The sequence below is a fragment of the Oncorhynchus kisutch genome, linkage group LG26 (assembly GCF_002021735.2).
Source record: "Oncorhynchus kisutch isolate 150728-3 linkage group LG26, Okis_V2, whole genome shotgun sequence".
NCBI lineage: Eukaryota > Metazoa > Chordata > Actinopteri > Salmoniformes > Salmonidae > Oncorhynchus > Oncorhynchus kisutch.
The window spans coordinates 29,464,977-29,486,794 of NC_034199.2; the positions used below are offsets into that span (position 1 = coordinate 29,464,977).

Genomic DNA, 21,818 nt, shown 5'->3' on the forward strand with positions numbered 1-21,818 from the left:
CTCTCTCCCTTTCCCTTTCCCTTTCAACCTTTCCCTGTCCCTGTCCCTCCCCCTCCCCCCAGGAGTGGCTTTAGTGGGGATCATTAACTGAGCTCTGAGGGAAGTTAAACTCCTAGGAATACAGCCAACACAGATACGCATGCTCACTAACACACATATGCACAACCAACAGGTTTCAACATCAGAGGAAGAGAGAAGCGATCCAGACCCAGATTATAACTACTCTCTTAGAGCTCCACTGAGAAACCTTTGATGTTTCACAACCTCTGGCAAAGACCTGCTAAAGTCTGGCTGTACCTCTGCCAGTGTGTCTGTGTATCTGTTACACTATTGTCTTTATCCTCAGTTTGTTTCATTGCTGAAGATGGGCGAGGATGAGGAGAGGAGGGGGAGGAGGAGAGAGACAGGAATTGGAAGAGTAATTTAAGAGATACTCACCAATAACAAACAGAGGAAGAGAGACTCTTTCTGACTTCCTTTCTGTAACATCTTCACACCTTCCACTGAGAAAGAGAGAGGAAGAGAGAGAGCCAGAGAGAAAGAGAGTCAGATGTACAGTACATGCATTTTGAAACCCGTGCCTCATACCCCTACCATGTCTCATAGTGCGTGTGGGTTATACTCCATTGAGTGTGTGTGTGATACTGCTCTCTACTTCAGGTTATTATTCCTCTGCCCTGCTGATGTGATGAGATCATTAACAATTCCTCTATTAAAGCCCGGTCACTGAGGAGAGAGAGAGGGAGTGTGTGAATGGGTGAGAGCAGCCTGGCAGAGGAGGAGAGGATCAGCCTGTTAAACCTCTGACACAGATGTATTATGGGTAAACAGTCATTAGAGGGACTGTGCTATTTGCTTTAGTTACTGTCACATATCTAGAAACCCCTTTAAGTCCTCTGCCAGCACATATTTACCACACTTATACAGGCACTGTATGTCACAGGGAAACACACTCTCTCTCTCTCCGATCTGTACTTACGGAGGTATACAAGCATTCACAGGTACATTGAAGAACATATAAAACAAAAATGTGACCAAACTTCAAACATGATTTATCCCTTTTTGTTCATGAATTTAAGGAATAATGTCAATGTAAAGGATTTAATTGTTTATAGCAACACTACGTGTGTGTGTGTGGTTGTGTGCGTTCCTATGTGTGTATTGCGTCCATCTGTGTGTGTATGTTTGCCAGGCTCAGTCCTTACCTACAGGAGACTGATTTTTATTGGCCCACTCCAAGCGCTACAATAACAGTGAGCTCGTATTTCTCTTAATAAAGGATGTGTGCGTGTGTGCCAATAAAGTATAAATAATGTCGTCAGTGTTATTGGAAGGCGATGCCTTGGTGAGAGAGAGTCTTTTCCCCCAGAAACACCAACTATGTAAAGCGGAGTTAAACAGAGACATTAACAGCAGGTCAATAAACACACAGGATCTCAGATCAGTTTCAACACTGTCCAGGCTCAGGGAAACTCTGTGTCATTAGGGACATTCTTAGTTACAGGTTTGTTTATTTGTGCAGTTTAAAGTGCTTTTATAAACAGATCCAGTCTTGTCTCATTCTGTGAGAGTGCAGGTTTTCTGACACACCACATTAATGACCCACTGCAACCTTTAACGGAGTTGTATTATTGGATGTAAACAAACACAGACTTTTACTGCAGCCTAATTGCTCCCACCACAGCTAGTGTGCTCTCTCTCTTTCCTTCAGAGGCTGTGTGTGTGTTTGTGCATACATGTGTGTGTGCTGGCGTGCTGAAGAGTGGGTGTGCAGGCAGGCAGTAAATCCTGCAGCCCTGCAGTCAGAAGGAGGACTGAGCTGTTGCCTTGTTTACCTGCCTGTTTACCTCTGTTATAAACCATAGCATGCATACACATACACAGAGCTAACTTTCTGACAGACCACTGGGCTTGTTCACATTCACTATGGTTGCACAACAAACATCATAAATCAGGCCTTTTGGCATTGCACGTGCAATCGTATTCAGAATGTACCTTATTCAGAGTGTTAAGTGAGCCACACCAGCCAAAGAGAATGATCCACTAGTCAGTCAGTGTCTCAGTGTGTCCCTCCCTCCCTCCCTAGTGGCATGGGAGGCAAGTAGTCTAGCTGTTAAGAGCGTTTGGCCAGTAACCGAAAGGTCGCTGGTTTGAATCCCTGAGCCAACTAGGTGAAAATCCTGTCAATGTGCCCTTGAGCAAGACATTTGCCCAGGATAAGAGTGTATATTAAATGACTAAAATGTAAATGTAGTACAACGGAAGTGTAGATCACTCTCTTACACAAACACACAGAACATAAAGTTAATTAAACAAACCCAGGATCGGATGGGAAAATCCACGTAAGACATTCTGTCTCAGACCCATAGCTCACAGCAATCTAAGGCTGTCTGCCTGTCTATAGGGGTCATTATATTCACTGCAAATATGTATTTGAATAGTAACTATGACACACAGTCTCTGCATTGGAGAGGTTGTGTCACACACATACTGTAATTATTGTTATCAAGTAAATTTCTCATGGAGTCTCTAACAGATAATTGCAGCATATACAAGAAAAAACAGGTTGAAAGAGGGAGACGGAATTGACAGAGAGAGAAGTGACAGGCTTTTCATTTGTGGTTTCACAGACATTAAGAGGCTGTAGTGTTGGTGTACTGTAGTGTACTGTAGTGTTGGTGTGTACTGTAGTGTTGGTGTACTGTAGTGTCGGTGTGTACTGTAGTGTTGGTGTGTACTGTAGTGTTGGTGTGTACTGTAGTGTCGGTGTACTGTAGTGTCGTGTGTACTGTAGTGTTGGTGTGTACTGTAGTGTCGGTGTGTACTGTAGTGTCGGTGTGTACTGTAGTGTCGGTGTGTACTGTAGTGTCGGTGTGTACTGTAGTGTCGGTGTGTACTGTAGTGTCGGTGTGTACTGTAGTGTCGGTGTGTACTGTAGTGTCGGTGTGTACTGTAGTGTCGGTGTGTACTGTAGTGTTGGTGTACTGTAGAGCTGGTGTGTACTGTAGTGTCGGTGTGTACTGTAGTGTCAGTGTACTGTAGTGTTGGTGTGTACTGTAGTGTCGGTGTACTGTAGAGCTGGTGTGTACTGTAGTGTCGGTGTGTACTGTAGTGTTGGTGTGTACTGTAGTGTTGGTGTGTACTGTAGTGTTGGTGTGTACTGTAGTGTTGGTGTACTGTAGTGTTGGTGTACTGTAGTGTTGGTGTGTACTGTAGTGCTGGTGTGTACTGTAGTGTTGGTGTGTACTGTAGTGTTGGTGTGTACTGTTGTGTTGGTGTATTGTTGGTGTGTACTGTAGTGTTGGTGTGTACTGTAGTGTTGGTGTATTGTTGGTGTGTACTGTAGTGTTGGTGTGTACTGTAGTGTTGGTGTATTGTTGGTGTGTACTGTAGTGTTGGTGTGTACTGTAGTATTGGTGTGTACTGTAGTGTTGGTGTGTACTGTAGTGTTGGTGTACTGTAGTGTTGGTGTACTGTAGAGTTGGTGTACTGTAGTGTTGGTGTACTGTAGTGTTGGTGTACTGTAGAGTGTGTGTGTACTGCAGTGTTGGTGTACTGTAGAGTTGGTATACTGTAGTGTTGGTGTACTGTAGTGTTGGTGTACTGTAGTGTTGGTGTACTGTAGAGTGTGTGTGTACTGCAGTGTTGGTGTACTGTAGAGTTGATGTGTACTGCAGTGTTGGTGTACTGCAGTGTTGGTGTACTGTAGAGTTGATGTGTACTGCAGTGTTGGTGTACTGCAGTGTTGGCGTACTGTAGAGTTGATGTGTACTGCAGTGTTGGTGTACTGTAGAGTTGGTGTACTGTAGAGTTGGTGTGTACTGTAATGTTGGTGTACTGCAGTGTCGGTGTGTACTGTAGAGTTGGAGTGTACTGCAGTGTTGGTGTACTGTAGTGTTGGTGTACTGTAGAGTTGGTGTGTACTGTAATGTTGGTGTAATGTAGTGTTAGTGTACTGTAGAGTTGGAGTGTACTGCAGTGTTGGTGTACTCTAGTGTTGGTGTACTGTAGTGTTTGTGTACTGGTGCGTTGGTGTGTACTGTTGGTGTACTGTAGAGTTGGTGTACTGTAGAGTTGGTGTACTGTAGAGTTGGTGTGTACTGCAGTTTTGGTGTACTGTAGTGTTGGTGTACTGTAGTGTTGGTGTACTGTAGAGTTGGTGTACTGTAGTGTTGGTGTACTGTAGTGTTGGTGTGTACTGTAATGTTGGTGTACTGTAGTGTTAGTGTACTGTAGAGTTGGAGTGTACTGCAGTGTTGGTGTACTCTAGTGTTGGTGTACTGTAGTGTTTGTGTACTGGTGCGTTGGTGTGTACTGTTGGTGTACTGTAGAGTTGGTGTACTGTAGAGTTGGTGTGTACTGCAGTGTTGGTGTACTGTAGTGTTGGTGTACTGTAGTGTTGGTGTACTGTAGAGTTGGTGTACTGTAGTGTTGGTGTGTACTGTAGTGTTGGTGTACTGTAGTGTTGGTGTACTGTAGTGTGTGTGTACTGCAGTGTTGGTGTACTGTAGAGTTGGTATACTGTAGTGTTGGTGTACTGTAGTGTTGGTGTACTGTAGTGTTGGTGTACTGTAGAGTGTGTGTGTACTGTAGTGTTGGTGTGTACTGTAGTGTTGGTGTACTGTAGAGCTGGTGTGTACTGTAGTGTCGGTGTGTACTGTAGTGTCAGTGTACTGTAGTGTTGGTGTGTACTGTAGTGTCGGTGTACTGTAGAGCTGGTGTGTACTGTAGTGTCGGTGTGTACTGTAGTGTTGGTGTGTACTGTAGTGTTGGTGTGTACTGTAGTGTTGGTGTGTACTGTAGTGTTGGTGTACTGTAGTGTTGGTGTACTGTAGTGTTGGTGTGTACTGTAGTGCTGGTGTGTACTGTAGTGTTGGTGTGTACTGTAGTGTTGGTGTATTGTTGGTGTGTACTGTAGTGTTGGTGTGTACTGTTGTGTTGGTGTATTGTTGGTGTGTACTGTAGTGTTGGTGTGTACTGTAGTGTTGGTGTATTGTTGGTGTGTACTGTAGTGTTGGTGTGTACTGTAGTGTTGGTGTATTGTTGGTGTGTACTGTAGTGTTGGTGTGTACTGTAGTATTGGTGTGTACTGTAGTGTTGGTGTGTACTGTAGAGTTGGTGTACTGTAGAGTTGGTGTACTGTAGAGTTGGTGTGTACTGCAGTTTTGGTGTACTGTAGTGTTGGTGTACTGTAGTGTTGGTGTACTGTAGAGTTGGTGTACTGTAGTGTTGGTGTACTGTAGTGTTGGTGTGTACTGTAATGTTGGTGTACTGTAGTGTTAGTGTACTGTAGAGTTGGAGTGTACTGCAGTGTTGGTGTACTCTAGTGTTGGTGTACTGTAGTGTTTGTGTACTGGTGCGTTGGTGTGTACTGTTGGTGTACTGTAGAGTTGGTGTACTGTAGAGTTGGTGTGTACTGCAGTGTTGGTGTACTGTAGTGTTGGTGTACTGTAGTGTTGGTGTACTGTAGAGTTGGTGTACTGTAGTGTTGGTGTGTACTGTAGTGTTGGTGTACTGTAGTGTTGGTGTACTGTAGTGTGTGTGTACTGCAGTGTTGGTGTACTGTAGAGTTGGTATACTGTAGTGTTGGTGTACTGTAGTGTTGGTGTACTGTAGTGTTGGTGTACTGTAGAGTGTGTGTGTACTGTAGTGTTGGTGTGTACTGTAGTGTTGGTGTGTACTGTAGAGTTGGTGTGTACTGTAGTGTTGGTGTGTACTGTAGTGTTGGTGTACTGTAGTGTTGGTGTGTACTGTAGTGCTGGTGTGTACTGTAGTGTTGGTGTGTACTGTAGTGTTGGTGTATTGTTGGTGTGTACTGTAGTGTTGGTGTGTACTGTTGTGTTGGTGTATTGTTGGTGTGTACTGTAGTGTTGGTGTGTACTGTAGTGTTGGTGTATTGTTGGTGTGTACTGTAGTGTTGGTGTGTACTGTAGTATTGGTGTGTACTGTAGTGTTGGTGTACTGTAGTGTTGGTGTACTGTAGTGTTGGTGTGTACTGTAGTGCTGGTGTGTACTGTAGTGTTGGTGTGTACTGTAGTGTTGGTGTATTGTTGGTGTGTACTGTAGTGTTGGTGTGTACTGTTGTGTTGGTGTATTGTTGGTGTGTACTGTAGTGTTGGTGTGTACTGTAGTGTTGGTGTATTGTTGGTGTGTACTGTAGTGTTGGTGTGTACTGTAGTATTGGTGTGTACTGTAGTGTTGGTGTGTACTGTAGTGTTGGTGTACTGTAGTGTTGGTGTGTACTGTAGTGTTGGTGTGTACTGTAGTGTTGGTGTGTACTGTAGAGTGTGTGTGTACTGCAGTGTTGGTGTACTGTAGAGTTGGTATACTGTAGTGTTGGTGTACTGTAGTGTTGGTGTACTGTAGTGTTGGTGTACTGTAGAGTGTGTGTGTACTGCAGTGTTGGTGTACTGTAGAGTTGATGTGTACTGCAGTGTTGGTGTACTGCAGTGTTGGTGTACTGTAGAGTTGATGTGTACTGCAGTGTTGGTGTACTGCAGTGTTGGCGTACTGTAGAGTTGATGTGTACTGCAGTGTTGGTGTACTGTAGAGTTGGTGTACTGTAGAGTTGGTGTGTACTGTAATGTTGGTGTACTGCAGTGTCGGTGTGTACTGTAGAGTTGGTGTGTACTGCTGTGTTGGTGTACTGTAGTGTTGGTGTACTGTAGAGTTGGTGTGTACTGTAATGTTGGTGTACTGTAGTGTTAGTGTACTGTAGTGTTAGTGTACTGTAGAGTTGGAGTGTACTGCAGTGTTGGTGTACTCTAGTGTTGGTGTACTGTAGTGTTTGTGTACTGGTGCGTTGGTGTGTACTGTTGGTGTACTGTAGAGTTGGTGTACTGTAGAGTTGGTGTACTGTAGAGTTGGTGTGTACTGCAGTGTTGGTGTACTGTAGTGTTGGTGTACTGTAGTGTTGGTGTACTGTAGAGTTGGTGTACTGTAGTGTTGGTGTGTACTGTAGTGTTGGTGTACTGTAGAGTTGGTGTACTGTAGTGTTGGTGTGTACTGTAGTGTTGGTGTACTGTAGTGTTGGTGTACTGTAGAGTTGGTGTACTGTAGAGTTGGTGTGTACTGCAGTTTTGGTGTACTGTAGTGTTGGTGTACTGTAGTGTTGGTGTACTGTAGAGTTGGTGTACTGTAGTGTTGGTGTATTGTAGTGTTGGTGTGTACTGTAATGTTGGTGTACTGTAGTGTTAGTGTACTGTAGAGTTGGAGTGTACTGCAGTGTTGGTGTACTCTAGTGTTGGTGTACTGTAGTGTTTGTGTACTGGTGCATTGGTGTGTACTGTTGGTGTACTGTAGAGTTGGTGTACTGTAGAGTTGGTGTGTACTGCAGTGTTGGTGTACTGTAGTGTTGGTGTACTGTAGTGTTGGTGTACTGTAGAGTTGGTGTACTGTAGTGTTGGTGTGTACTGTAGTGTTTGTGTACTGTAGTGTTGGTGTACTGTAGTGTGTGTGTACTGCAGTGTTGGTGTACTGTAGAGTTGGTATACTGTAGTGTTGGTGTACTGTAGTGTTGGTGTACTGTAGTGTTGGTGTACTGTAGAGTGTGTGTGTACTGTAGTGTTGGTGTGTACTGTAGTGTTGGTGTGTACTGTAGAGTTGGTGTGTACTGTAGTGTTGGTGTGTACTGTAGTGTTGGTGTACTGTAGTGTTGGTGTGTACTGTAGTGCTGGTGTGTACTGTAGTGTTGGTGTGTACTGTAGTGTTGGTGTATTGTTGGTGTGTACTGTAGTGTTGGTGTGTACTGTTGTGTTGGTGTATTGTTGGTGTGTACTGTAGTGTTGGTGTGTACTGTAGTGTTGGTGTATTGTTGGTGTGTACTGTAGTGTTGGTGTGTACTGTAGTATTGGTGTGTACTGTAGTGTTGGTGTACTGTAGTGTTGGTGTACTGTAGTGTTGGTGTGTACTGTAGTGCTGGTGTGTACTGTAGTGTTGGTGTGTACTGTAGTGTTGGTGTATTGTTGGTGTGTACTGTAGTGTTGGTGTGTACTGTTGTGTTGGTGTATTGTTGGTGTGTACTGTAGTGTTGGTGTGTACTGTAGTGTTGGTGTATTGTTGGTGTGTACTGTAGTGTTGGTGTGTACTGTAGTATTGGTGTGTACTGTAGTGTTGGTGTGTACTGTAGTGTTGGTGTACTGTAGTGTTGGTGTGTACTGTAGTGTTGGTGTGTACTGTAGTGTTGGTGTGTACTGTAGAGTGTGTGTGTACTGCAGTGTTGGTGTACTGTAGAGTTGGTATACTGTAGTGTTGGTGTACTGTAGTGTGTGTGTACTGCAGTGTTGGTGTACTGTAGAGTTGATGTGTACTGCAGTGTTGGTGTACTGCAGTGTTGGTGTACTGTAGAGTTGATGTGTACTGCAGTGTTGGTGTACTGCAGTGTTGGCGTACTGTAGAGTTGATGTGTACTGCAGTGTTGGTGTACTGTAGAGTTGGTGTACTGTAGAGTTGGTGTGTACTGTAATGTTGGTGTACTGCAGTGTCGGTGTGTACTGTAGAGTTGGTGTGTACTGCTGTGTTGGTGTACTGTAGTGTTGGTGTACTGTAGAGTTGGTGTGTACTGTAATGTTGGTGTACTGTAGTGTTAGTGTACTGTAGAGTTGGAGTGTACTGCAGTGTTGGTGTACTCTAGTGTTGGTGTACTGTAGTGTTTGTGTACTGGTGCGTTGGTGTGTACTGTTGGTGTACTGTAGAGTTGGTGTACTGTAGAGTTGGTGTACTGTAGAGTTGGTGTGTACTGCAGTGTTGGTGTACTGTAGTGTTGGTGTACTGTAGTGTTGGTGTACTGTAGAGTTGGTGTACTGTAGTGTTGGTGTACTGTAGTGTTGGTGTACTGTAGAGTTGGTGTGTACTGTAGTGTTGGTGTACTGTAGTGTTTGTGTACTGTAGAGTTGGTATACTGTAGTGTTGGTGTACTGTAGTGTTGGTGTACTGTAGTGTTGGTGTACTGTAGAGTGTGTGTGTGTACTGTAGTGTTGGTGTACTGTAGAGTTGGTGTACTGTAGTGTTGGTGTGTACTGTAGTGTTGGTGTACTGTAGAGTTGGTGTGTACTGTAATGTTGGTGTACTGTAGTGTTAGTGTACTGTAGAGTTGGAGTGTACTGCAGTGTTGGTGTACTCTAGTGTTGGTGTACTGTAGAGTTGGTGTGTACTGCAGTGTTGGCGTACTGTAGAGTTGATGTGTACTGCAGTGTTGGTGTACTGTAGAGTTGGTGTACTGTAGAGTTGGTGTGTACTGTAATGTTGGTGTACTGCAGTGTCGGTGTGTACTGTAGAGTTGGAGTGTACTGCAGTGTTGGTGTACTGTAGTGTTGGTGTACTGTAGAGTTGGTGTGTACTGTAATGTTGGTGTACTGTAGTGTTAGTGTACTGTAGAGTTGGAGTGTACTGCAGTGTTGGTGTACTCTAGTGTTGGTGTACTGTAGTGTTTGTGTACTGGTGCGTTGGTGTGTACTGTTGGTGTACTGTAGAGTTGGTGTACTGTAGAGTTGGTGTACTGTAGAGTTGGTGTGTACTGCAGTGTTAGTGTACTGTAGTGTTGGTGTACTGTAGTGTTGGTGTACTGTAGAGTTGGTGTACTGTAGTGTTGGTGTGTACTGTAGTGTTGGTGTACTGTAGAGTTGGTGTGTACTGTAATGTTGGTGTACTGTAGTGTTAGTGTACTGTAGAGTTGGAGTGTACTGCAGTGTTGGTGTACTCTAGTGTTGGTGTACTGTAGTGTTTGTGTACTGGTGCGTTGGTGTGTACTGTTGGTGTACTGTATAGTTGGTGTACTGTAGAGTTGGTGTACTGTAGAGTTGGTGTGTACTGTAATGTTGGTGTACTGCAGTGTCGGTGTGTACTGTAGAGTTGGAGTGTACTGCAGTGTTGGTGTACTGTAGTGTTGGTGTACTGTAGTGTTGGTGTACTGTAGAGTTGGTGTACTGTAGTGTTGGTGTGTACTGTAGTGTTGGTGTACTGTAGTGTTGGTGTACTGTAGTGTGTGTGTACTGCAGTGTTGGTGTACTGTAGAGTTGGTATACTGTAGTGTTGGTGTACTGTAGTGTTGGTGTACTGTAGTGTTGGTGTACTGTAGAGTGTGTGTGTACTGTAGTGTTGGTGTGTACTGTAGAGTTGGTGTGTACTGTAATGTTGGTGTGTACTGTAGTGTTGGTGTACTGTAGTGTTGGTGTGTACTGTAGTGCTGGTGTGTACTGTAGTGTTGGTGTGTACTGTAGTGTTGGTGTATTGTTGGTGTGTACTGTAGTGTTGGTGTGTACTGTTGTGTTGGTGTATTGTTGGTGTGTACTGTAGTGTTGGTGTATTGTTGGTGTGTACTGTAGTGTTGGTGTGTACTGTAGTATTGGTGTGTACTGTAGTGTTGGTGTGTACTGTAGTGTTGGTGTACTGTAGTGTTGGTGTGTACTGTAGTGTTGGTGTGTACTGTAGTGTTGGTGTGTACTGTAGAGTGTGTGTGTACTGCAGTGTTGGTGTACTGTAGAGTTGGCATACTGTAGTGTTGGTGTACTGTAGTGTTGGTGTACTGTAGTGTTGGTGTACTGTAGAGTGTGTGTGTACTGCAGTGTTGGTGTACTGTAGAGTTGATGTGTACTGCAGTGTTGGTGTACTGCAGTGTTGGTGTACTGTAGAGTTGATGTGTACTGCAGTGTTGGTGTACTGCAGTGTTGGCGTACTGTAGAGTTGGTGTAATGTAGAGTTGGTGTGTACTGTAATGTTGGTGTACTGCAGTGTCGGTGTGTACTGTAGAGTTGGTGTGTACTGCTGTGTTGGTGTACTGTAGTGTTGGTGTACTGTAGAGTTGGTGTGTACTGTAATGTTGGTGTACTGTAGTGTTAGTGTACTGTAGAGTTGGAGTGTACTGCAGTGTTGGTGTACTCTAGTGTTGGTGTACTGTAGTGTTTGTGTACTGGTGCGTTGGTGTGTACTGTTGGTGTACTGTAGAGTTGGTGTACTGTAGAGTTGGTGTACTGTAGAGTTGGTGTGTACTGCAGTGTTGGTGTACTGTAGAGTTGGTGTACTGTAGTGTTGGTGTGTACTGTAGTGTTGGTGTACTGTAGTGTTTGTGTACTGTAGAGTGTGTGTGTACTGCAGTGTTGGTGTACTGTAGAGTTGGTATACTGTAGTGTTGGTGTACTGTAGTGTTGGTGTACTGTAGTGTTGGTGTACTGTAGAGTGTGTGTGTACTGCAGTGTTGGTGTACTGTAGAGTTGATGTGTACTGCAGTGTTGGTGTACTGCAGTGTTGGTGTACTGTAGAGTTGATGTGTACTGCAGTGTTGGTGTACTGCAGTGTTGGCGTACCGTAGAGTTGATGTGTACTGCAGTGTTGGTGTACTGTAGAGTTGGTGTACTGTAGAGTTGGTGTGTACTGTAATGTTGGTGTACTGCAGTGTCGGTGTGTACTGTAGAGTTGGAGTGTACTGCAGTGTTGGTGTACTGTAGTGTTGGTGTACTGTAGAGTTGGTGTGTACTGTAATGTTGGTGTACTGTAGTGTTAGTGTACTGTAGAGTTGGAGTGTACTGCAGTGTTGGTGTACTCTAGTGTTGGTGTACTGTAGTGTTTGTGTACTGGTGCGTTGGTGTGTACTGTTGGTGTAATGTAGAGTTGGTGTACTGTAGAGTTGGTGTACTGTAGAGTTGGTGTGTACTGCAGTGTTGGTGTACTGTAGTGTTGGTGTACTGTAGTGTTGGTGTACTGTAGAGTTGGTGTACTGTAGTGTTGGTGTACTGTAGAGATGGTGTACTGTAGTGTTGGTGTACTGTAGAGTTGGTGTGTACTGTAGTGCTGGTGTACTGTAGTGTTGGTGTGTACTGTAGTGTTGGTGTGTACTGTAGTGTTGGTGTGTACTGTAGTGTTGGTGTACTGTAGTGTTGGTGTGCTGTATTGTTGGTGTGTACTGTAGTGTTGGTGTGTACTGCATTGTTGGTGTACTGTAGTTTACTGTAGTGTTGGTGTTCTGTAGTGTTGGTGTATACTGTAGTGTTGGTGTACTGTAGTGTTGGTGTGTACTGTATTGTTGGTGTACTGTAGTGCTGGTATGTACTGTAGTGTTGGTGTGTACTGTTGGTGTGTACTGTAGTGTTGGTGTACTGTAGTGTTGGTGTATACTGTAGTGTTGGTGTACTGTAGTGTTGGTGTGTACTGTAGTGTTGGTGTGTACTGTTGGTGTGTACTGTAGTTTTGGTGTACTGTAGAGTTGGTGTACTGTAGTATTGGTGTGTACTGTAGTATTGGTGTGTACTGTAGTGTTGGTGTGTACTGTAGTGTTGGTGTACTGTAGTGTTGGTGTGTACTGTAGTGTTGGTGTACTGTAGAGTTGGTGTACTGTAGAGTTGGTGTACTGTAGTGTTGGTGTACTGTAGAGTGTGTGTGTACTGCAGTGTTGGTGTACTGTAGAGTTGGTGTACTGTAGAGTTGGTGTACTCTAGTGTTGGTGTACTGTAGAGTTGGTGTGTACTGTTGGTGTACTGTAGAGTTGGTGTACTGTAGAGTTGGTGTGTACTGCAGTGTTGGTGTACTGTAGTGTTGGTGTACTGTAGTGTTGGTGTACTGTAGAGTTGGTGTACTGTAGTGTTGGTGTACTGTAGAGTTGGTGTACTGTAGTGTTGGTGTACTGTAGAGTTGGTGTACTGTAGTGTTTGTGTACTGTAGAGTTGGTGTGTACTGTAGAGTTGGTGTGTACTGTAGAGTTGGTGTACTGTAGAGTTGGTGTACTGTAGAGTTGGTGTACTGTAGTGTTGGGGTGTACAACTGATGGGAATCAGAGATAGAGTTCACCACTAACTCCTACACTATAAATTGTCAATCACTTTAAGAGGGAGATTGAGTCCATGCCCTCTTTTTTTCATGGCTTCAGAAGACAGGTTGGGGGAGTGGTGGATAAGTGGTGATAGCAGGCGGTTGGGGGCTGAAATTAGCTTAATTGAACCACAACCTGTGTGTGTGTGAGAGTGAGTGAGTGTGTGTGTGTGTGTGGGAGACCCAGTGGCGCTGCTGGGCTTTCAGGATAAAGATAAGAAAATGTTACTTTTTGTTTTGATGAACTTGTCTTCTGAAAAGGAAGTGAGAGCTGCCAAACGACTCTGCCCCGAGGACCTCATTATCAGACTAATCGAACACATTCAGCACACACGCACACACACACCCAGAAGCTTTCATCAGGCTCTAGCCAAGCTCCTCAATCCCCTGCGAGTCCCCGGCGCCCCACACACCCAACACACTCACACTGGAATGTACTTCTCTATTTGAAGAGCGTATCTCTCTCCCTTCTCTCCCCATTTCTTTCTCTATCCCTCTCTCTCTATCCCCTATCCTTCTTGCTCCGTCTCACTCTTTCCCTTTTCTCTCTCTCCCCCTTCCGCTCTCTGCCCCTCTCTCACTCATTTCCTTTCCCTATCTGTCCCCCACTTCTCCCTCTGTCTGTCCCCCCTCCCTCCTTCTCTGTCATCCTTCTTCCCTCTCCCTCCCTCTCTCTCTGTCCTCCCGGTTAGGACATGTCTGTTTTGAAAGCCAACCTCAATCTCCCAAGGCCCCGGGGAATTAATCTTCTAACGAGAGTTAATCTCACATAAACACACAGAGTCATTATCTGTGTCAATAACGGCCTGACAGACCCACATCCCGGGCACAAACCAATACTTTCTACAGACCGACACCTCGGGCACAAATCAATACCTTCTACAGACCGACACCTCGGGCACAAACCAATACTTTCTACAGACCGACACCTCGGGCACAAATCAATACCTTCTACAGACCGACACCTCGGGCACAGATCAATACTTTCTACAGATCGACACCTCGGGCACAAATCAATACTTTCTACAGACCGACACCTCGGGCACAAACCAATACTTTCTACAGACCGACACCTCGGGCACAAACCAATACTTTCTACAGACCGACACCTCGGGCACAAACCAATACTTTCTACAGGCCGACACCTCGGGCACAAACCAATACTTTCTACAGACCGACACCTCGAGCACAAATCAATACTTTCTACAGACCGACACCTCGGGCATGGCTTATAATACTCTACTAGACCCCACAGAGTTCCTGTTACAACACAGCTTACAGAGGCGCTCACACACAGATACCTTTCCGGACACAATTATACAGGGGTCACTGCTGGAGTGGAGAATCCACTCTCTCACTCACTCATTCTCTCTTTCTCTCTCAATTCAATTTCAACATATGTTTACATTGCCAAAGCAAGTGAAATAGAAAATAAACAAAAGTGAAATAAACAATAAAAAATGTAAAATAAACATTACACACACAAAAGTTCAAAAATAATAAAGACATTTCATATTATGTCTATATACAGTGTTGTAATGATATGCAAATAGTTAAAGGACATAAGGGAAAATAAATAACCATAGATATAGGTTGTATTTACAATGGTGTTTGTTCTTCACTGGTTTCCCTTGTGGCAACAGGTCACACATTTTGCTGCTGTGATTGCACACTGTGGTATCTCACCCAATAGATATGGGAGTTTATCAAAATTGGATTGGTTTTTGAATTATTTGTGGGTCTGTGTAATCTGAGGGAAATATGTGTCTCTAATATGGTCATACATTTGGCAAGAGGTTAGGAAGTGCAGTTCAGTTTCCACCTCATTTTATGGGCAGTGTGCACATAGCCTGTCTTCTCTTGAGAGCCAGGTCTGCTTTTGGCGGCCTTTCGTTTGCATATAGTCAAAGATTTCCTTAATTTTGGGTCAGTCACATTGGTCAGGTATTCTGTCACTGTGTACTCTCTCTCCAAATAGCATTCTAGTTTGCTCTGTTTTTTTGTAAATGCTTTCCAATGTGTCAAGGAATTATCTTGTTTTCTCATGATTTGGTTGGGTCTAATTGTGTTGCTGTCCTTTGGTTCTCTGGGGTCTGTGAACAGAGCCCCAGGACCAGCTTGCTTAGGGGGCTCTTCTCCGGGGTTAATTTCTCTGTATGTGATGGCTTTGTTGTGGAAGGCTTGGGAATCGCTTCCTTTTAGGTGGTTATAGAATTTAATGGCTCTTTTCTTGATTTTGATAATTAGCGGGTCTCTTCCTAATTCTGCTCTGCATGCATCATTTGGTGGTTTACGTTGTACACAGAGGATATTTTTGCAGAATTCTGCATGCAGAGTCTTAATTTGGTATTTGTCCCATTTTGTGAATTTTTGGTTGGTGAGCGGACCACAGACCTCACAACCATAAAGTGCAATGGGTTCTATAACTGATTCAAGTATTTTTAGCCAGATCCTAATTGGTATGTCAATTTATATGTTCCTTTTGATGGCATAGAAGACTCTGGGTTGAGGTCAGTGATAAAGTAGTCTACAGTGCTACTGCCAAGAAATTAGCTATAGATGTAACTACCATAGGAGCCCCCTCGAAGCCTACCATTGACTATGTACATACACAGCGTCCGACAGAGCTGCAGGAGTTGTGACCCATTTTTGTTGGTTATGTTGTCATAGTTGTGCCTAGGATGGCATATGGGGCAGGGAATGCCGTCACCTCCAGGTAGGTCTTTGTCCCCCTGTGTGCTGAGGGTGTCGGGTTCTTGTCCAGTTCTGGCATTTAGGTTGCCACAGACTAGTACATGTCCCTGAGCCTGGAAATTGTTGATCTCCCCCTCTAGGATGGAGAAGCTGTCATCGTTATTAAAGTATAAGGATTATATTAGGGGGATATAGGTAGCACACATGAGGACATTTCCTTATTAATTTTAAGCCAGATGTAAAATGTTGCTGTTTTGACTAATTTAATAGAGTGGGTTAGGTCTGCTCTATAGTAAATAAGCATACCTCCTGAGTCTCTTCCCTGTTTCACACCTGGTAGTTTGGTGGATAGGACTTCCAACTCTCTGTAACCTAGAGGGCAACCAGTGGGTCCATCTCCTTATACCATGTTTCTTGTAGGATGACAATGTCTGTATTTCCAATTTCTATGATGAAGTCAGGGTTCTGGCTCTTTAGGCCAAAGGCAGATGACCTCAGACCTTGTATATATCAGGATGAGATAGCAAAAGCTTCCTGTTCCATAGTGTCTAGTGTTGTTTTTGTGTGGTTTATGCACAGACTATCACAGTAGATATGAGCAGAGTATGTTGAGCATCTGATACATGCCTCTTAGATCGCAGGATGGGAATTGTTTGGGTGCAATAGTGGAGGTTGGGCCTGTTGCTCTGCTCACGGTCTGGGCATAATTATGTCCTGCTCTCATGTTGAGGTCTGTGCTGCAGGGGCCGAAGGGGCATAGGTCTGATATGGTGTGGCCTATATTCTGTGTGGCCAGGGTTGGCTTGGGGTAGTCTTAGCTGGTTGGGGTTTGCCTGGTGATGCTGTGGTCTGGGTGTAGGTCTTCTTGGTGTGAGTTCTCTTGGTGCAGGTCCTTCCGGAGTGGGTCTTGCAGGTCTGGGAGGGTGTCTCGCTGGTCTGGGCGGGGTGTCCGTTGCTCTGTTGCTCCTGTATGAGGTGTTAGGGCTACGGTTGAGGGTGACGTCCTTCAGGGTCCTGGCAAAAGTTGGGATTGCTGCCTTGTAGAGGTGGACCTGGTCGTAAAGGCAGTTCAAGTCCAGGGTGGAGTGGTGGGCCAGGTAGATATTAGGTTTTGAGGCACAGTCTCTTGAAATGCTTGCATTCACCCGCTGTATGGTGGCAGGGTAAAAGTATTTTCGTGTTAGCAGGGTGGAAATAACCACTTGTGTGTCTCTCTTCAATAACCATCACTAATCAGCAGGATGGAACACGTTGAGCTGCTGTATTCAACGACAGATGGGTATTTATCAGTATCACGTTGATTGAAGGTGATCTAGTATTCTTGTAACATCCCTGGCACACAGTTTCATTTATTATGTATCCTCACCCGTCAATGAGCAATGTAAAATGCTTTGAGTGTTGGAAAAAGTGCTTTATAACTCCAGTCCATTGTGTGTCATCATAAGCATTAGTCATATGCAACAAACATTTTCCATTACAGCAGTTAAGCAGAGTGAATAGTAGCCAGCTGACGCTTGATCTGATCTAACCCGACAGAACTATCTATAACTATTAACTGTTATTAAGTCATTACTGATCCTGGACCTGTCAGGGCTGTCAGTGTTGGTCTACAGACAGACTGATTTATTGGAAAATCCCCCTAGAGACCCAGGAGGGGCAATCATCTTCTACACACACACACACACACACACACACACACACACACACACACACACACACACACACACACACACACACACACACACACACACACACACACACACACACACACACACACACACACACACACACACACACACACACACACAGAAGGTAAGCACCAGAACAACAGCTGTCTTCAGATAGCATCTGTCTTATCTTTCTCTCTCTCTCTCTCTCTCTCTCTCTCTCTCTCTTGGGTAAATCTATTTTAATTCAATCCAATTTTGACAGCACCACTTTTGATTCCATGTTAAAAATGATGACATTTTAATTTCAAAACATTAATATAATATTTTGACAACACTGTTTGTAAGCTTTAAAATAATCTCAAACTCAACCGTTTTTATTTCCCAGTGATGAAGACATGGATGTCTCATGGTAGGGTGGGGTATGCAGAATGGGTCAATTTAGAGAACCTTTATCTCCTGAATTCAAACCCTAAAGTGACAGAATGTTCAGAATAATCCTAGATATCCAGTCTAGTTTAACTTTCTATGTGAATCCTAATGTTCATGCAGCAAAATGTGTTTGAGTTATTTCTGTAAACCTGGTAAACAGATTTGATTGTTGTTTTTTTCTGTTCCCCAACTTTATCCCTAACCATGAACCCCTGGTCTTATCCCAAGCTCCCTTCCTCTACATGAATCCTATCTCTCTCTAACCCCAACCCCCGTTCCCTGATCTCTCTGTGGTAACAGATGTGATCTATCATCTAAAGGACGCAACGGAAATGAATGTTTAACCCCGTAATGGATATTTACTGTGAGTTGATAATGACTCTGTCAGATTAGGATGTGGCTTCTCTAACAAAGCAATCAGGGAGGAGATGAAGCCAAGAACCCAATTAAACCCTTTCTCACACAGACGCGTGCATATTTGCGCGCACACACACACACACACACACACACACACACATACAAGTACACGTGTGCACATATGTGTGCATGCACAAATACAAAGCGCATGTGGTTCATATGCCTGTGGTTTAATTCTGATGACAATGAAACAAATACTTTAATGAAGTGAAGTGCTGGACTCTTGGCATTAGTCTCAACCTTCTGTAGTCAATGTCTGTTTTCCATTCTAAAACCTTCTCTCCTTTTCTCCTGTACTTTCCTCTCCACATTTTGCCCTCTCCTCTCTGTCTCTCTCTCACAAACGTACGAACACACACACACACACAACACACCATCCTGCTGCTTCCAACTAATGAACAACTCCTAAACACAATCAGTCAGATACTGGAGGATTTCTCCTTTAAAGCCAATTATTCCTCTTTAATACATACAGACCTGCCAAATGCTCTCATATCTCAAACACATGTTACCACTACAACTAACCTCCATGCAGAAACATCATAAACAGGGCTGGGGGAAGGGAGAACATTGGGTACTGAAGACAGTTTGTTCTCATTAGAACTAAACACTTTGCAGCCAACAAACAGCACAAGTATTAAATACACATTGAAATACACATGAAAATACACCCAGGCATTAACAGCAGTTGGAAGTGAGTAGGTGGGTGCGGAAGGGATTGAAAGGATAGAGTTTGATTTCTTTACTGAAAGACTACTACACTGTAAAAAAACAAAAAAACATGTTGATTCAACGTACAATTGGAAGGCAACCAGCTGTGAGTTTGCTCAACAAAATGTTTACACACAAACATTTTGGAGCTGGTTGCCTTACAATCGTACATTGACTCAACATATTTGTTGTTCTTTTTTATGGCGCATCATCATAAACATCAGATGATTCATGGAGATGAAGCTTATATCAGATTGTTTCCATGTTTTCAGAGAAACTCCAGAGTTATTAAACAGGTTCATATCATCACAAGGCTGTACTGATACAACTGTGTGCATGCAAGTAGGTGTGTGTGTGTGTGTGTATCTGGTGTAGTCTCTTCATCTCTCTTCATCTCTGATTGCTTTAATTACAGACTGACTATCCCCTTTCAGAGTGCAGGAAAAACAAACTCTTAATGCACATTAAAAGGAGTTGTAACACACACACACCTCCAGCCACACCACTCAGTAGTCCCTTTGATTTCTGTCTTACGTGATCTGTCTTTCATCGTCGCCTCTCCCTGATCCCTCTCTTCTTTACCTCCACTGAGGCAGAACATCTCTCTCTCCATATTACCTTCGTCTAATGCTTTATCTATTGAGCGTTATTGTAGGTGGGCGGGTCCATTTACTGTGTCTAACTCATTAGCAGGTGGGAAAAACGGTTTCGGTCTGCGTCTCTCTGTTCCTTAGTCTTTAGCATGACAGCAGAACGGCTGACCATCTGTCTGTCAGTCCATTTGTGTTTAGTGTGGGGTGGTTATGGTGTCTGTAGCACAAGAGTCGAGGGGTCGGAGAGGGGCTGGGCTCTAGTGAGTAGTGGACTCCGAGCAGTGGGCTATGGGACCCTGGGCTTTGGTCTGACGGACTGGACTGACAACGTCTCATTAGCCTCAAACAGCCAGACATACAGTAGAAGAGAGAGAGAGAGCAGTGACCCTTCTGACCCTTCTCCCTCTTCTCTCCTCAAATACATTAGGTTATAACACAATTATTACTGAAAGTGAATTGATGCATGGAGGATACACTCCTTCAATTACACACCATGTTAATATATGGACATTGGATCTGCTTAGATTACAGGGTATTTTGAAAGTTAGAACAACATCTGTTACAGGTCAGCTCGTATGGTTATCTATTTACACATTTAAGGATAAGGAGTTCAACATCCTCTATTGAGACGAGCTCAATCACCTTACAGGGAGATATCTGTGAATCTGCTTAAAAGCTTGAGTGTTACATTTGAATCTATATTAGGATACATATTGTTTGAATTTAATATTATCTGACATAATGAGAACTTTCTGCTACGTGTATCTGGAGACAGGATATGTGTTTGTTCTCCAGAAATCTGCATTAAATTGTAAACTTAATATAGCCTATTAGGTCTAGGCTTGTCAGGCACAAGTCACCATTGTCCTTGTACAGAACATTCTAAACCTTCAAAATAAGATATGATGTCTTTAAAAAATATATAGAACTACATTTTTTTAAAGTTTAAAATGTTATCAGCAGAATTTCAGTGATACAGCTAAATTCCTTAATATGCTACTAAAAAAGCTATTAGCCTATCCGAATTATTACTACGCAAATATTAATATTATCATTGCTACTTTTGTTGTTATTATGATCAGTATTTCCTTTCATTCATTTAATCCTGCGGCGCCATACTAAAGCTTTGAAGATGAGTTACACTTTTTCTTTCTGACGTTTCTTCTTTATTTATCCTTTCTACCTCAAACATGAAAAACTGCGGCGGTGTGCCGGGGGGAGAGGGAGAGGGTACGGAGAGCAGAGACACAGAGAGGGATTGATTTCCACCCTCAGCGCTGCAGCCGTAGTTCAAAGCTCCAGACTTCAGAGAGCGTCAGGACCCAGCATGTCGAGCCCGGGTTAGGCTGCCTGTCTGCGGCCAGGAGTTCCCCCAGGGCCCGGGGAGGGCGAAAACCAGGCGGCACCGTCAAAATAATTATGCGGAGAGGATTGAGAGAAGAGTAAAGCACACACCGGGATCGGGACCGATCAGGACCCGTCGCTGTCTCAGAACCCGCTGTCTCTCTCGGGAGATGAGAGGTGAACTAAGAGCCCATGCTCTCTTCATGTAATTCATTATCTCCACGATGGTAGGCTACATCCCTAATGGATTAGTAATAAACCTGGTGCCCTAAACGTTATTACTTCCCAACATACCACTTAGCGACCACACACACTCACACACTGCGCTCTATTATCACGCAATCAACTACAGGTCTAATATAAACTGAAATACCGGTATGAAAAAGAAAAAGAAACTCCGGTTTAGAGCAATTACTAGGCTATATTATCAAATATTTAAGGAAGATAAACAGGCCTATTTAAATATGTAGATAATTTGACATTTGTCCATTTATATCTTTACAACAGTGGCTAACTTTTCTGAATATTTGCTTCATTTTCGACCAACAAACAATGTAACACATGCAGTTATTTTCGAAAATTTAAATTACAGTTAAGTAGGCTATATATGTGTCTGCAGCATAAATGCTCCAGGAATTTCCCCAAATCTTGCAGCAATCCCGTTTTACATTCCAAAGCACTTTACCTGCGTGTAGAGTGGAGTTGAGACGGGACAGGTCTGGCGGCGTGTAGCCTATCTCTCTGAGCGGACTGCTGTAGCTTAATGATCAGACTGTATTGAGCCGACTGACAGGCATCACCAATATCTAAACAACTGTAAACAAATCCTTCGTTAATCTTGCTGTTTTCAGCCCACGGTGTGCATGGCCGGCGATCCAGAGTAGCTCCTCCTCACAGGAAAATATACATTTTCCCCGCCCTAGAAGATGAGAATCAACCTGATGCAGGTAGCGAATGGTATTTATGTGCCTCCACAACTCCACTACGACATCTAGAGGTGAACCCTAAACAATACATCTCCTCTTGGTAGGCTATTGAATGAACCTATTCTAGCTACTGTTAGGCTACTGATGTGGTGAGACGGAGACCATTCAATAAATCTACTCACATGTATCTGCATCTATCCTTTCATCAGTGTGCCCTCAAGCTAATTGAGAGAGAG

General features: G+C 43.7%; 1 protein-coding gene across 3 annotated transcripts in view; it reads right to left on the reverse strand.

Annotated features, from left to right (window-relative positions):
* The window catches only part of edar (ectodysplasin A receptor), a 52,448-nt gene extending 30,915 nt beyond the window's left edge, over window positions 1-21,533 (reverse strand). The window contains exons 1-2 of one of the 3 annotated variants that reach the window (XM_031806148.1): window positions 21,342-21,533; window positions 439-503 (exon numbers count right to left, since the gene is read on the reverse strand). In XM_031806148.1, coding sequence (XP_031662008.1) covers window positions 439-489 — 51 coding nt within the window. In that variant the 5' untranslated portion in view covers window positions 490-503; window positions 21,342-21,533. Of the gene's footprint in view, window positions 1-438; window positions 504-19,210; window positions 19,576-21,341 lie in introns of those variants that run through there. The other 2 variants (XM_031806147.1, XM_031806149.1) reach the window with 2 other exon arrangements.
* Window positions 21,534-21,818: the final 285 nt, after the last annotated feature.